This window comes from Zonotrichia albicollis, chromosome 12 (assembly GCF_047830755.1).
Source record: "Zonotrichia albicollis isolate bZonAlb1 chromosome 12, bZonAlb1.hap1, whole genome shotgun sequence".
NCBI classification, from domain to species: Eukaryota; Metazoa; Chordata; class Aves; order Passeriformes; family Passerellidae; genus Zonotrichia; species Zonotrichia albicollis.
In genome coordinates, this window is record NC_133830.1 from 12233779 (window position 1) to 12248424 (window position 14646).

Consider the following 14646-nt stretch of genomic DNA (forward strand, 5'->3'; position numbering starts at 1 on the left):
TGAACTTGCTTCCCTTGTTGTTGTGCCCCTAATTGCTGCGTGTTCCTTAGAGAAGGCAGTTCACATCATTGCAGGGAACAGCTGCACAGAGCTGTGTGCAGCTGAAGGGTTGTGCTGTGAATACTTCTGGCACTGTTTCTCCTTGCACTGCTTTCTCACTGCTCTGTCAGACAGCAGTGTAAGATAACCTTGCACTGCCTTTTGAAAATAGAAACTGAACCAGGCAGAAATGGGCATAATGGAAAGGTATTGTTACTGGTTTGGTAGGTTTTCTGTTTTCTTTTGTTCAGATGGGATATGCTGTGGCTCATGCTCTTCAGCCAGCATGTTTCACCTCCAAAATCCCCAAAGAGCCCATGAAATGAGTATCCAGTGGTACCTTTCAGGACCACTCCTCCCTCCCCTGGTGGGATTTAAGTCAGCAGCTGTTCAATATTTTTTCTTGATAGGAGGACATTGAGAACATATCTAGTCAAAATGGCAGGAGGATTGTTCAGACAAAGTATAATTACAAAATGTAGGAAGTCAACCATAAAATCATTATTGGTGGTTGGACTCAGTGATCTAAAAGTATTTTCCAGCCTAAATGCTTCTATTATTCCAAGATGTTCCTTCTTGCTCACAAGTGATGGTTTTCTTCCCCAGCCAATATATTATTTACAATGAAGTTAAAGCAGTGCTTTGCCTTTGGTATCTAAGGTGGAATTTGAAGTTCTCTGGAGACACAAGTTCAACTCCTCTGTGTGCAGTGGCTCTGGATGAAGCAGTGAAACACTAAATAGCCACCAACAAAGAACTAGCCAAAATCTGTGAGCTTCTTGTAAATGATGCTGCTTACATAATAACAAACACAAAAGATGCCAACTTAGTTTGGTTTTAACTTCTTTTACTATTTAGAAGAGTCTATGTTCATCTTTAAAATATGGAATAGGCATCAAGAAGTCTGTTGCATTAATTCACTTTAATTCACTTACATTAAAACTTATTTCGACAGTGTTACTGAGAGGTATTTTAAAATGCTATTCCCATAATTTTTGCATGCAGTGCAGGAATATATAGATATAGATAAAGAGGTAAATCTGAACAAAATTCCTGGTTGCAGTCACACCAAGTTTGTAAGTAATAATGGTACAAACCCATCCACCAGGGCTTAGAATTCATTCTGCAGTCAATGGAGTACACACAACAAACATCAACATGGATTGTGTATTGTGTTATATTCTCTTGAAAGCAATTCAAAATGCAGGCATCTAAATAATACAGATAATTCATCATTTTACTGATGACTCTAGAAATAGAAAATATTTTTACTTGTTTGAAGGCATCAATAAAGCTTTGAAACAAGAAGAGCAGATGTCAGAAATAAAGCCCTTGTTTTACTGAGCAATGAGTATGATAAACATTGATTATTCATCTTGATGCTAAAGTTCAAAAACAATTGTGCCTTCAGTTTGCCTCATGGGAGTGTGAAATTAGGACCATGTGTGTGTTGATGAAGAACATGTGAAAGATGAATCATGATTACTGTTTTGGTCTGCTGCACAAGGCTGTGCTGGAGGGGTAGTGATTTCCTACCTCCTGTGCCAGATTGCTGTAATTAGTGCTAGCTCCTCTCTGTTTCCCTGTATTTCTGTTCGAGTGGCTGCCTGACAGTGCCTAGTCACACACAGCAATTGGCTTTCTTGAATGAAAGTGTTTGCTCAACAGAAGAATGCTGGAGTATATTTCAATGTTGTTTGAAATAAAGATCCGTTATAGAACTATTCTGAAATCACCCATCCATTTCTATCACCAGTGCTATCTCTGGCAGCAATTGCCAGATATGAAAAATAGATGTTTCTTTCAAATAGGAAACACTGTATGTTCTAGGTTAAAAAGAAGAGGGAGAAGTTCAATAAAATCAAACAAAGTTTTCATTTCATTCAACTGTGTTTAATTTATGTCTCTGGCAGCAGACATGAGTGAAATTTAACTTCTCTTGGAGGCACAATTAGTTCCTGTGGTTACAAATTTCATTTTAGCTTTATTTCTGGATATGTAATCCTAACTTTGTTCCTCTCTGGCCCAGTAATGGGTGAAAGAGTTGTCATGAGTGCATTTCATTACTGAGCTGTTATTATAAATGAGGGTCGAGTATTAGAAAAATCTAAACAAACAAGAATAGAGGTTAACTTCATATAATAGTCTTTGTCTTTTATTAATACTTGTGCTCTTTCATGTTGAAAGATGGATGTTTAAATAAAATGAAGTGCCTGTACATGCCTTGAACATCCAAATGAGCTATTCATTGTTCAGCAGATGATGTGGATTGGTCTCATTTAGATCTGTGCTGACTTGGGATATCTGGGGATCTTAACCTTAATTATTCAGGCTGTTTATACAGATTGAGGAACAGATCCAGTGTTGATCTCTGTGATTTGAGGTGTGTGACGGAAATTCTTCCTGCCTTGCTTGGCCAGTATAGATACAGGATTTGGATTTTAGCTTATCAGGTTTTCTGTGGAGTTCTGTGCTTTGAGCTCACATAATGTGAGATTTAATGTGGCTAATGCCTCCTCTGCTCCCCCAGCTTTTTGACAAATAAGGTTATTTGTAATTTAATATGTGTGCATTTCAACTTTGATTATCTGTTCAAAGATCAGTGGTCTAGAGTTCTTTAGAAAAGATGTTTTGGCTGTTTTCTTTCCTATGTATTTCTTCTCAGTCTGCATGTATAGAAGTATGTAGACCACAGGGATTTTTTAGGAAAAGCTCCAGGACACAAAGACTTGTTTTCTAGTAAAGTTCAGAATAAATTAAATTAAACAAATGGAAATTCAACAAATGTTTTTGGTTAATTAATGATAGAATCAGAGAATGGTTTGGGTTGGAAGGAGCCTTCAAGATTATCTAATTCCAGCCCCCCTCCCACGGCAGGGACAATTAGGTAAGAATTCAGAACCCTGAGGCCATAACATTGGTATTTATAGTTTTGAAGTAGGATGCTCTAAACAAGTTCTCCTAGCTATAAGCCACCTAAATAGCACAATTACTTTAATTCAAAACCAAGGCAATGCTTCCTGGAAGAATTTATTATTAAACTCCCAGCAGTAAGTCCTTGAGGGATGAACACTGCACTTGAGCATGATGAAATTATCTGAGTTGCTTACATGTTTTAATTTATAATTAAAATAACAATTATTTAGTTCAATACTTTGGGGTGACCCTAATTCTCTCACTAATTACTGCAGCCTTTTGTACCTTTTCTACATTTGAGAGCAAACTTTTGCCACTAGTGAGTCTTATGTGCTGCAGAAGTTCAGCTGTTTGGCTTCTGTTATGTCTGTCCTTACATCTAAATTATCAATGCTTGTGGTGTATTTCTTTATGCTTATACTGTTACATATTTTATGTCACCATAATCCCAGTAGAAATGCAATTAAAGGAGAAGTGTTGTCTTTTTATTTTAATAGAGCATATAAAAATCTTATATAATGAATAAAAATACATGTGCTAATTTTCTGTGGAGTTTAGTAAATTTGTCTCCCACAACTTCAGCTCTAGGACCAAAGGAAGACAAGTAGCAATTGATTTGATGGTTTATCTCCGTTAATTTTTTAAATTAAATGAATAATGTCTTTGTTTTGCTGTAAGTGAAATGACATTTAATAAAGATTAGAGAAGCAGAAAGTGAGTCAGACTAGAACAGGTATTAATAGAAAAGTTACAACTGAAAAGAAAGACTCCTTCCTGTTTCAGGAAGCTTTTCTGTATAACAACTGGTTCAATGCCAAACTAAATCAAATTTAAACAATTAAAAGCTACCTAAGAAGAAAGTGAGATTACAAATTTAACTTGTAACAGTGGTATCAAAGTTTGAATTGCTTTCATCCTTTAGGAAGTGTTTTAGGGTTTTTTTAACTTGACAACTCCTGCCTTGTTTTCCTTTGCCCATTCTGGGTCTGACTGTGGAGAGTGCTCAGCCATGATCCTGACAACAGCTAATTCCTGCTGCAAACCTTTTGTGCTGATGAGTTTTGCTGTTTGCATTGTAGCAGTGAACCCAGATACAATTCTATGTACATGGGTGGTAATTTTTTAAAGCTAATGGTAAATATGATGTATTTTGCCTTTCAGGGACTGATACTGTATCATAACAATCAGTATTCCAGTTGTCAGCTTGGTCTCGTGTGAGGGTGATGCTACATGGTGTGTTTCAAAACAATTCCAGTGCTTTCTGAAGGGGAAGGTGTTGCATGTCTGAGGGCCAGAGTTCTTCTCTCTAAGTAGAGAAGGGGCAGCAAACTCATCAGCCTGGGGTTCTCCCTGGCCATTCTCTGGTTGCTCTTCACTTTGCAGAATCTGCTCTAGCAGTATTTGATAGAAGAAAAGGGTGTCTGAGGTGGCATGATGGGTTTCTGCAGTGTCACTCTCTTGCAGCTTCTGATGCTCTTTTTCATGGCTGTGAGTGGAAAACAGCTCTTTGGCTGATGGTCTCTTCTCTTCTCTTGCATTCTGTTTCCTCTGGAATTGGTTTGTCATTAAACCAATTTGGTTTGTCATTAAACCTTGATTAAAGGTATGGTTTTTGTACATACACAATTCACCTAGATGGTAGAAGTTGAGGATATCACATAATTTTCTCCCAAAAATAAGCTTCTCTGATTCCCATCTACTGGGCAGACCATACTACCTCAGCCACAGTTTCATGTCCTCATGCAAATAGTACATTCAGACTTTCCATATCTTTGTTTTGTCTCTGCAGGGGCTGTCATCAGTCACAAGGAACAATGGACTGCTCAACATCACCTTTAAATATGACAGTAAGTTGAAAATCTGCTCTGTATTCACAGAAATCAAGGCCTCCATCACAGTTGTCAATATATAGCAACATGTGTCTTAATATGGCTCTAAGAATGGCATAAGCAAAATAATGTCAAAATATTGACATAATTTTAAAATCTAGAAAATTTGTGTCTGCTGGGTCTGGTAGATGTTCTCCAGTGTCTCACTGATAATGAAACTGTCTAACAATTTGTAGTAGTTTGTCTTTCAGGTTGGCCTACATAATTTGCCCAGTATTTGACTGGAACATTATAGAAAATTATTTTATTCGGTGAAAAATATAGTCACTGTAGACACAAGGACGTAGGAAAGGATTATTTTGAGCTTTCTGCAGCTTTTCTCTGATGTGTCATTTTGGGTGAAAATGGCTTAATGTGTTTCTCGAGGTAGAAAATGTGTTAGTTTGTATTTGTATACAGGTAATATATTTAAATTTTTTTCTTTGCAAGGATTAATATTGAGCATGAATATTGAATAACTTCTTCTGTAGTAGGTTGTTTTTTTTTTATCTACATAACAAAAACTAGGAAATGGTACCAGTCAGAACAGAGATCCCACATTTAGTTAACACAATGAGTCTGTTTAAATCCCAGTATGTGTCATGTTTTTTCTATTAACTCTGGCACTAGAAGCTGTGTTTAACCAATGAGAAATATTAATTCACAATTCTGCTGGCACTGTGTGCTTCCTGCACAAAGGAGTTATTTGAGTTCTGCAGGACTAGGAAAGGAGTTTGCTGATATGAAGACTAAAGAGCTCACATGGTATGGAAATATGTGTTTACCTTTAATAAGCCAGCACAAAAGAAAATTTGGCTTGCTGACTGTGGTTTAAAGGCTCTTATTTTGCTGCTGAGCAACTCTAGGAAAGTGTGTTTTATGATGCTAAATTAGTTAGATTATTTATTCAGGTGAAAAGACATATCTGTATTTTTAGAATGTCACTTGTATTCAAGTAAAAGAAGTGCTTTCCTAAAAAGTGTGATTTTTCCATGCTGTTTTCTTCCTAAAACTGTTGTTCTTTATAAGAGTGAATCAGTAACTTGCAGTAAAACTTCAGGCATTTGTGCTATATTCCATTTTGGCAAATTGTCATTTGACCATAAAATCCTGGTAACCAGGATCCAAAATCTTGGGCTTGCTATTAATTAGATCCAGACCTAGGAAAAACCAGTTACTTCAGACTTTCCATTGAAAGAGATCCTCTATTCTCCTAGGAGGAAGTTCATGCTGTCCCTGAGTTCCCTCATAGCAACTGAGCCCTGCAAACAGTGGAGTCAGCACCAAGCACCAGCTTCTGTAAAGGGCACTGTTGCAGTCTTCTATTCTCATGTCTGTGACAGTTACAGAAAAGACCCCTTGCCATGGTTATTTATAGTAAAAAGCCATTTTCTAAATCTCTTTTACAGTTAATAATTTTTCTTTCCTTGCCTTTAAGATCACACCTCTGAATTAAATTCAAATTTCCTGTACTGGTGTATCATAGCACTTGATTTTTCATGTTTCCTTTCTACAAGCTCTCTATAGATGAATATATAGCATATAAATTATCTCAGTTTTTTTTTTAAATTAATCATCAGTCAGTAATATACAATGTACTGATAATTTTCTTCTGGATTTTGTTAGTTTCACTAGCTCAGAAACAGAGTGTTTGTTTTCGCACACCCATCTTCATGTGTACTCTGCTCCAGAACTAGTGAATTCCCTGCCTGCTGCTTCTCTTCCTGCCACAAAATATGAGCCTAAATATTGTAAAGCTTTAAAAGGAATAAAATTTGGTTGCTTTCTTCTTTTAAAAAGAACAAGTTCAACAACAAACTAAGGGATCTTTTGTTTATATTTTGTTTTCTTGATTAAAGCTAAAGCTGTGGCAGTGCAATTTTAGGGAATAAACTGTATTTTGTGAGGCTAGCAAGACAAAACCAGTCCTGAGTGAAGCCAGTGGCAGTTAAGGGGTCTGTAGGGATGTGGCTGCAGAATGGAAGGGAGGGAGGAGATGGATTTAAGCAGCAGGTTCTTTGTGGTCAGGAACAAGCAGGATCGTGGCTGAAAGCACTTCTTGAGCAGTTCTCAAGTTCTCAAGGTTTATTGTTCTCAGATGTGCCTGATCCTTGACCAACACCCTCTTGCTTTGGACACTGTACATGAAGAACATTAATGGCAGTCTATAGTATTTTGGACAGCTACAAGGAAAAGTTGTTCTCTTGTGGGAGTCCCAGTACTGTGATGGGGGACAGGTTGCACTGGTGGTATGAGCTGGTAACACCCTTGGGAGTCCTGTGAACTCTGGGTTGGCAACAGTGAAGGTGGTTGTGCTCAGTGATTTGTGAGGTTTTGAGGGGTTTTGGGTCTTGAGACAAAAACTTCACCTAGATATGATTTGTAGTCCTTATAGAAAATAATGCACTGGTACTTTTACTTTGCTCAGTCTTGGAGACATGTTAGGGAATCTCTGTCAGCTAGAATGTTTTTCCTGAAGTGTTTATTTGTCCATGTTTTTAGACTGCACTCCTTACCTGAGTTCAGTGGGCAGACACATGATTGGAGATGTGCAGAACATCACTATCAGTCAGTTTGCATGCCAGGAGCAGGTGGCTGTGATGATCCTTTGGACAGCAAATGCCATTGGTAAGTTCTAGAGGGAAATGGACTCGCTGATCAGGGGTTTGGTAATAACTTCATGCTCATAGGTATTAAATCAAATAATTAAATTATGCTTGGAATCATTGATGCAAACTGCCTAAAAACAAAGGAATTCTTAACACCTTTGCAAAGATTTTTTTTTTTTTGGTTTGCTTCAAAAACACCCTTAAAACTGGGATGTTCTCTGCAGTCATACACAGCTTTTTACTATCCCAGGTTAGTGAATTCCTGCTCTTCAGAACTGTGAAACTGTCCCTGATTTAATTTTCTGCCCTAAGGCTTTGGTGCATTTCAGTGGCATTGATTGAATTTAGTTCCTGATGCACTTAAAGGTTCTTTAAGATGCAGATTGTCCTACAGGTGGAAAACATTATCTAATCACAGCTAAACAGACTTCAATGTGTTTCCTTGCCAGGTCTGGTGATTTGGAGTATTCCTCAATTACTTCAATGTCACTTGTTGCCCACTAGACCAGTAGTGTCCAAAATTGAGGATGTGCAGAAATCCATTTTCACTGAGAAACTTATTTCTGGGCTTTAAAAAATATATGAGAAGTCCACTGAATTCTGCAGAACTGTACAGTTGAAGGCATTTGGTAATCCTCAGCTGCAGAATCAAACATCCATGGGAAACAAAGCCTGGGTTCTTCCTTGTGATCACCAGAGGTAAATCCTTTGGAGAGCTTGAGGACAGAACTGCAGTTCAGAATCTTGGGTAACCTGGGCACTTTCAGGGTCTTTGTGTAAGGACAAATAGTGCTTTTGTTCCATGAATGCTAAGAACACATTTGGCAACACTTTATCTTCTACAAAATTATGAAACATTAATCAAAACACACAAACCTGTGAAAACCAGTGAACCAGAGGAGGTGGTGTAAAATGATACATTTGGAATTTTATTTTTTTGGGTTGACAAGCACAGCATAAACTGAGTCCATTTTGATTTATGTACCATTTAACTTAGAAAAGCGGTGTCTGTGTCACTGATAAATATGTGTAATGCTGATGAAGAAATGCAATTAGCTGGAGTAGTGAAAGAGCTGAGCAGTGCCTTTGATACCTGAGCCACAAAACTGTCACAGGGTAACACTGGCGTTTTCCTGGGATGTTCACATCACTGTGACTCAGTTTAGTCATATCATGAAGTAATTCTGCGATGAGAACATTGTAAGGACACTGTGCTAAGTTGTAGTAGAGTAACTTGAACAAAATGGGTGTAGTTCTGGCAGCAGTTAGGAATAACTGGAAGTATATGTGCACTGGAATAAATTCCATTCCATTTAAGTCAAGTTTTCTGTTAGCCCTTACTGTACTAGAACTAAGGAAGTTATAAGAATTGTTACCATTTTAATCTGGTAGTCTCTGAGATGATAGTAAAATTTATAAAGGACTATTTCTATAATTTACCAGCAAAATGTTATATTTGATTGTTAAAATGGAAATGTGAAGTAACTGTGAAGTATTTCTGAAGGTGAAGAAGGTACTGATAACTTACACTGGTTTGGAAGCCCCTGATGAGACATGGGCCCCTCTGTTCCAAGCATTACACAAGTGTGCAGTGATTGTAGCCCTGGCCAAAGACTGAACTCTAGATAGGCAAGATAGAATATGCAGAACTGACAGACAGCAACAGGTATTAAATACAAACATATTTCATATGACCGACACGTTTTATTCTTACATATGTTCTTCCTTTATGCTTAAAGACAAATGTAATATATTCAAATTTCATTAAATACCACATTATGCATTTTGAAATATTAACCTTCTGTTGAAATGCCCTGCTGTTTGTAGGGATTGAATACCTGAAGGGATTTCGAGTAATACTTGAGGAGTTAAAGTCAGAGGGAAGACAATGCCAGCAGATGGTTTTAAAAGATCCAAAGCAGCTCAGCCCCAGTTTTAAACGAACAGTAAGTGCTTTGTTTCAAGAAAAGTTTGTGTTGTTTGACTGTGAGTAGTCTTGAAGGTGTTTATCATCCTAGAATGGTTTGGGTCATTAAAGGTCATGCAGTTCCACCCCCTGCCATGGGCAGGGACAGCTCCCACTATCCCAGGGTGCTCCAAGCCCCATCCAGCCTGGCCTGGACACTTGGAGGGATGGGGCATTCACAGCTTCTCTGGGCAACCTCTGCCAGGGCCTCTCTTCCTTCACACTGGAGGATATTAGATATTCTTCCCAATATCTCATCTAACCCTTCCCCCTGTCAGTTTGAAGCCATTCCCTCTTGTTCTATTGCTCCATGCCCTTGTCAAAGAGTCCCAAAAGTATTATTGGTGAAATTAATGATAGTTGTTGCTTTAGAGACAGATCTTGTCCTTTTTGATAGAAACTTTCCTGAAGCCGGGAACTGCCGTTTTGTACATGGAGTACAAATGCACATCTGGGGTAGTCTACATCCAGCTATGGACTGAGGTTCCTCATTTCAGTTTGGAATAGAGGGGTAGAGAAAGGATTCTTAATGTATTAATTTCAGCCTTTGATTGCAAAATTGTGGGCTTGTTTTGAAAAATACTTTCAGCTATGATCATTGATTTTAAACTATATTCCAATTTGGTCTTTTTTGTAGGGAATGGAATCCCAGCCCTTTGTAAACTTGAAGTTTGAAACAGATTACTTTGTAAAGATTGTTCCTTTTCCTTCCATTAAAAATGAAAGTAATTATCACCCATTTTTCTTCAGAACTAGATGTAAGTATTGCACATAATATGGTGTTGTACATCCTGTAGTGTTGCATTTTGTGTGGTGTTGCCTATCTTCTCTTCAGTGAGCCTCCCCTCAGTGTTTTGGTTTTCCCAGCAAAGGAATGTAGTGGGTGATGATGTTGGGTGAGTCTGGGTTCAATAGTTACTGACACTGTTGTGGAGGGAAGATCTGGGTGTTGAGCAGAAAGAATTTGCATGCCATAGATCAATCTGTGGTGTGTGATCACAAGTGTTAGGCAGCAACCAGAACCAGAAGAGAAGTGTCAGGTAGGCCTGAGATAATCTCAGGTTTGCCTGGAGCAGGATTGTTCCTGTGGTTCTCAGGTAGCTCCTGAAGATGGTTTGCTCCTCTCTGGACATTGTGAAGAAGGGCAGGTTGTTTTTTGCCTTTGAGATTACAATTTAACAACAGCTATCCAAAGACAGATGTAGAGGAGGACATCTAAAATTAGACAGCAGCACATCAAGTTGAATTTCTGCAATTACTTAGCAATTCTCACTGGAGGTAGAGAGAAGAAATTTGAATAAGCTCCCCAGTGCTCACACAGTATGGTGAGAAACTGCAAGTACCCTTTGGAGTGAACTGTTGATATTTGTCCTGCTAAGGGGTTTTTTCCATATAAAACTTGCTTTTCAAGTCTGTCTGTTAACACAGACCACTGTACCATTGGTAGTAGTGCTCAGCATACTTACTTATTCTGACTAAATACATTTAAGACTAGTTTTAACTTCCTGTCCTGATGTGCTGTGCCTGATGTTACCCCTTTTGTCTCACTAAGAAATGTGATATTCAAATGAATGGATCTCTGTTTCTCATATAAAGATGAGAAGGGACTTGAAATAATAACAAAGGAGTCAAGTTTGCAAAATGTTTTTAGTCCAGGCATATTAGAGTCTGGGAAAGAAGTGAGAGTTCTCAAAATTATGAACTGTCTACTTTGGCCCTTGTTCTTTTTCTGTTTAAATAGCATAGCAGTTTGATACTGTATAATTAATATCTTTTCTCTATATTTGTAGCATGTGAATTGTTGCTACAGCCAGAAAACCTTGTCTGCAAACCTTGTAAGTAAAATGTAATATTTCTATATATTAATCTTTTAAAAAGTTTCTGTATTTGAAGAGTCATTTCGCAATTCATTAATATCTCCTCTGACAGACTGGAAGCCGAGGAATGTGAATGTTACCCAGCAAGGTTTCAACATGCAAGTGTCCTTTGATCATGCCCCTCACAACTTTGGGTTTAGGTCCTACTTCCTTCACTACAAACTGAAGCATGAAGGACTGTTTAAGCAAAAGACCTGCAGACAGGTATGTGGCTGAGTTTTGCACCTCTTAAAAACACAACACCTATTAACATTAACATAAGGTGTTCTAAGATCTTACAGAAACCTTAAAAACTTAATATAAAATAGTATCAATTTTAAAATTGTAAAACTCTTTGAAGCTATTTATGGAGATAACAACTGTGCTGTGATAGCACATCAGTCACAGCCAGGTTTGGGGACTCCATTGGGCCTGGATAACACAAGTCAGTTCTGCAGGCAGACAATTGTATCAGTGAATGGGCAGACTGACTTTGCTGGTCTAAGGTGTGTTAATACAAGGGTGCACTGCCTATTTCTAAATCTTTATTAGGTTTTCAAAGTATGTGAATTGCTTGCAAAGTATTCTTTCTTTATGTAGGAGCAGAACACAGACACTACAAGTTGTGTTCTTCAGAATGTGTCTCCAGGGGATTATATCATTGAGGTAACATTTCTAAACAGTCTTGTGTACCACACCTAAGTGAATGTGTTAATGGGAAAATGGAATAAAATTCAAATGTTTCAAATCACATTGGTAGAATTGAACTTCAGGTATCCCTACTGAAGTGACTTGGGCAAGTAAATTTTCTAGAATGGTGCCTTTTTTGGGCTTACCTAGAAACAGAGGCCAGACAAAGTTAGAAGAATAAAAGCAGAGATATTCAATGAAGGGCCTTCTGGTATATTAAGGGCAGATGAAGCCTCCCCAGGGGGCTAACCCAAAATGGATGATGGTCAGGAGTTTTTTCAGACATATACAAGTTTGGTCCATTTACATATCAGGGCTTAATCCTCCAGTTACAGCTTCAGGTAATGAAGTCAAATTCCCCCAGTTTGCTCCCCCCCCATTCACTTTTGTTCATACTTTTCAGGGCCTGAGCTGTAGGGTGTCCTTGGATTACAGGCCCAGAGGGATTGTTTGTCTAACCAAAATGTGAGGACAGTTAACTGGCACTTTATATGGAGTTTAGTTATGCACTAATGTGGTACAGGATGAATGCATAAAAATACAAAGGCTAGAATCTCAAGGCATCAGAATGTTCTTGACATTTCTATAGCTTTGCTTCTATGAGTGCACAGCATTTTGTGCTTTAAACTGAAGTTGTGGGCCTGCATAATTCCTGGACTTCGATTTTTATTTTTTAATTGGAATTCTCTTTCTTGGTCAATTTTTATTATACTAGTTTGTGCTGCTTTTTAGTTTTAACTATTTGAACAGTACCTTTATTCACATTTGGTCATAAAAGCTGTTACAGTTATTTTCATATTGCAAAAAATAAAATTAATCTTTTACTTTTCCAAGCTGGTTGATGACACTAATACAACAAGGAAAACGATGCACTATGCACTAAAACCAGGTATGAATTCTGTTTTGTAAACAATATACTATATTGACTGTACTAATTTAGATTCAGTTTTAATTATGTTGGAAATAAATCTCTATTTGACCCTATCTGTTTGCCATAATCTAGACTATTGAGATAATAGTGCTGTTTTTTTGACCTAATGAAAAAAGAGATGCACACTTGAGCATACACATGTGCATCTCTGTGCACTTGTATTTAGTGGAGTTTAGATCAATCCAACACTGGAAATCTTCATGGAAGAGTGGCTTTTATTGTATATGTGGATATGAGGAGTGATAACCTTAGTTGCATACAACAGAGAGTGCAATAGTGTGGAAATACTGCAATGAAAGTGTGGGAGCAGCCTGAACACATCCCTGTGTCCTTCAGGCCTGGTACCAAACCCAGCAGTCTGGAGAACCCGTCAAGTGAATGCATCACATGCCTCTGGGTCAGACCTGGTTTTGAGAAGCTAAACAGGGATTTCAGAGTGCAACTGCACCTCAAAACAGCCACAGATGGAGGCAGTGGGTAAAATGCACTGAATCCTAATGCACATTGCTCAGGGTGAGCTCTGCAGGAAAGCAGTTCTTTCTGAAGGGGCAAATTCAACACCCTGGAACCAGCCATGTCAGGTCCAAAGGGCCACTGCATATCTCAGCCAAGCTATTTGCCACAGGGCTGTTCTCCTGGGGTGGTGTGAGTTGCAGCTCTTGTTGCTTATGAGAGTCACTGTGTCAGTGGGGCAACTGCCATAAAACCTAATTTGAAATGGAGCAGAACATGATATTTGAGCATATTTGATATCCTGTATCTTGGACCATTACCTGATAATAGATGCAGCAGTTTTGCATTCCCAGTGTGAAGACTTGTTTGGCTAATGGTAAAGCAGCAGATTTGCATGTGGCTAATTGAGCTTTCTTTTGCAGTGCACTCCCCCTGGGCTGGCCCCATCAGAGCCATTGCCATCACAGTGCCCTTGGTTGTCATCTCTGCCTTTGCCACGCTCTTCACCGTCATGTGCCGCAAGAAGCAGCAAGGTGGGAGCCTGCCCTCAGGGCAGTGCCACTGGCAGATGTGCTTTTGGAACCAAAACTGTCCTCACTGATAGGCTGACTCCAGAAATACCTTTCTCTGAAAAGTTTGCTTTTCTGTTTATCTGTCCTTCCCCCTCTCAGCTTTTTGTGTGCTGAAGCCTGTAGCAAATTCTAAATCTGTGCTTGATGGTAATTGGTTGCCTAGACAGTGTTGTATCAGGACTTCACTGTAGAAGGGAGAAAACAAAAGCAATATTGGAAAATACTTTTTATTTCATTTTTCTTTTTCTTTGAGAGAGTACCGTGTGACCATGTAGATTACAAACAGATTTGTAAATGGGTATGTTTCAAACATTCTCTTATTTTACTCAGAAATATCTAATTCATATTTATTTTAAATCAGAAGGAAAGTAAAGCCATGTGATGGCAATGCAATTCACAGTGCTGTCTGGAATACTCTCCACAGCTGCTATTCCAGATTTGCTCACTTTCCTGGAAGTTGCCTTTACCTTTCATTCTAAGCCATCTTCCTAAATTTACTATGAGCCTTGCTTGCAGATGTTCTTAGATTCCATTCCTCCTTGCTGATTTCTCCTCTGTATCCAGGAGCTGGCAAGCAACACTTAATACATTTAAATGTTAAAAATACCTTGGCTTTTTATATTGAATTTAAAGAATCATGTGGTTTCATGAATAATGGAAAAAGAGATTACTTCTCCAAACCTCACATATCTGTATTATCCACCTGAATTTTGGCACTGAGATATACTGCAAGTGCTGTATGCCAG

General features: G+C 38.3%; 1 protein-coding gene across 5 annotated transcripts in view; it reads left to right on the top strand.

Annotated features, from left to right (window-relative positions):
• Positions 1-14646, top strand: part of IL17RD (interleukin 17 receptor D) — a 59478-nt gene that overhangs the window by 34963 nt on the left and 9869 nt on the right. For all 5 annotated transcript variants that reach the window (XM_074549855.1, XM_074549852.1, XM_074549854.1 and 2 more), the window contains exons 2-10: positions 4745-4802; positions 7326-7451; positions 9260-9378; positions 10036-10156; positions 11189-11233; positions 11328-11479; positions 11855-11920; positions 12779-12833; positions 13751-13861. In XM_074549855.1, the coding sequence (XP_074405956.1) occupies positions 7361-7451; positions 9260-9378; positions 10036-10156; positions 11189-11233; positions 11328-11479; positions 11855-11920; positions 12779-12833; positions 13751-13861 (760 nt within the window). In that variant the 5' untranslated portion in view covers positions 4745-4802; positions 7326-7360. The remainder of the gene's footprint in view (positions 1-4744; positions 4803-7325; positions 7452-9259; positions 9379-10035; positions 10157-11188; positions 11234-11327; positions 11480-11854; positions 11921-12778; positions 12834-13750; positions 13862-14646) is intronic.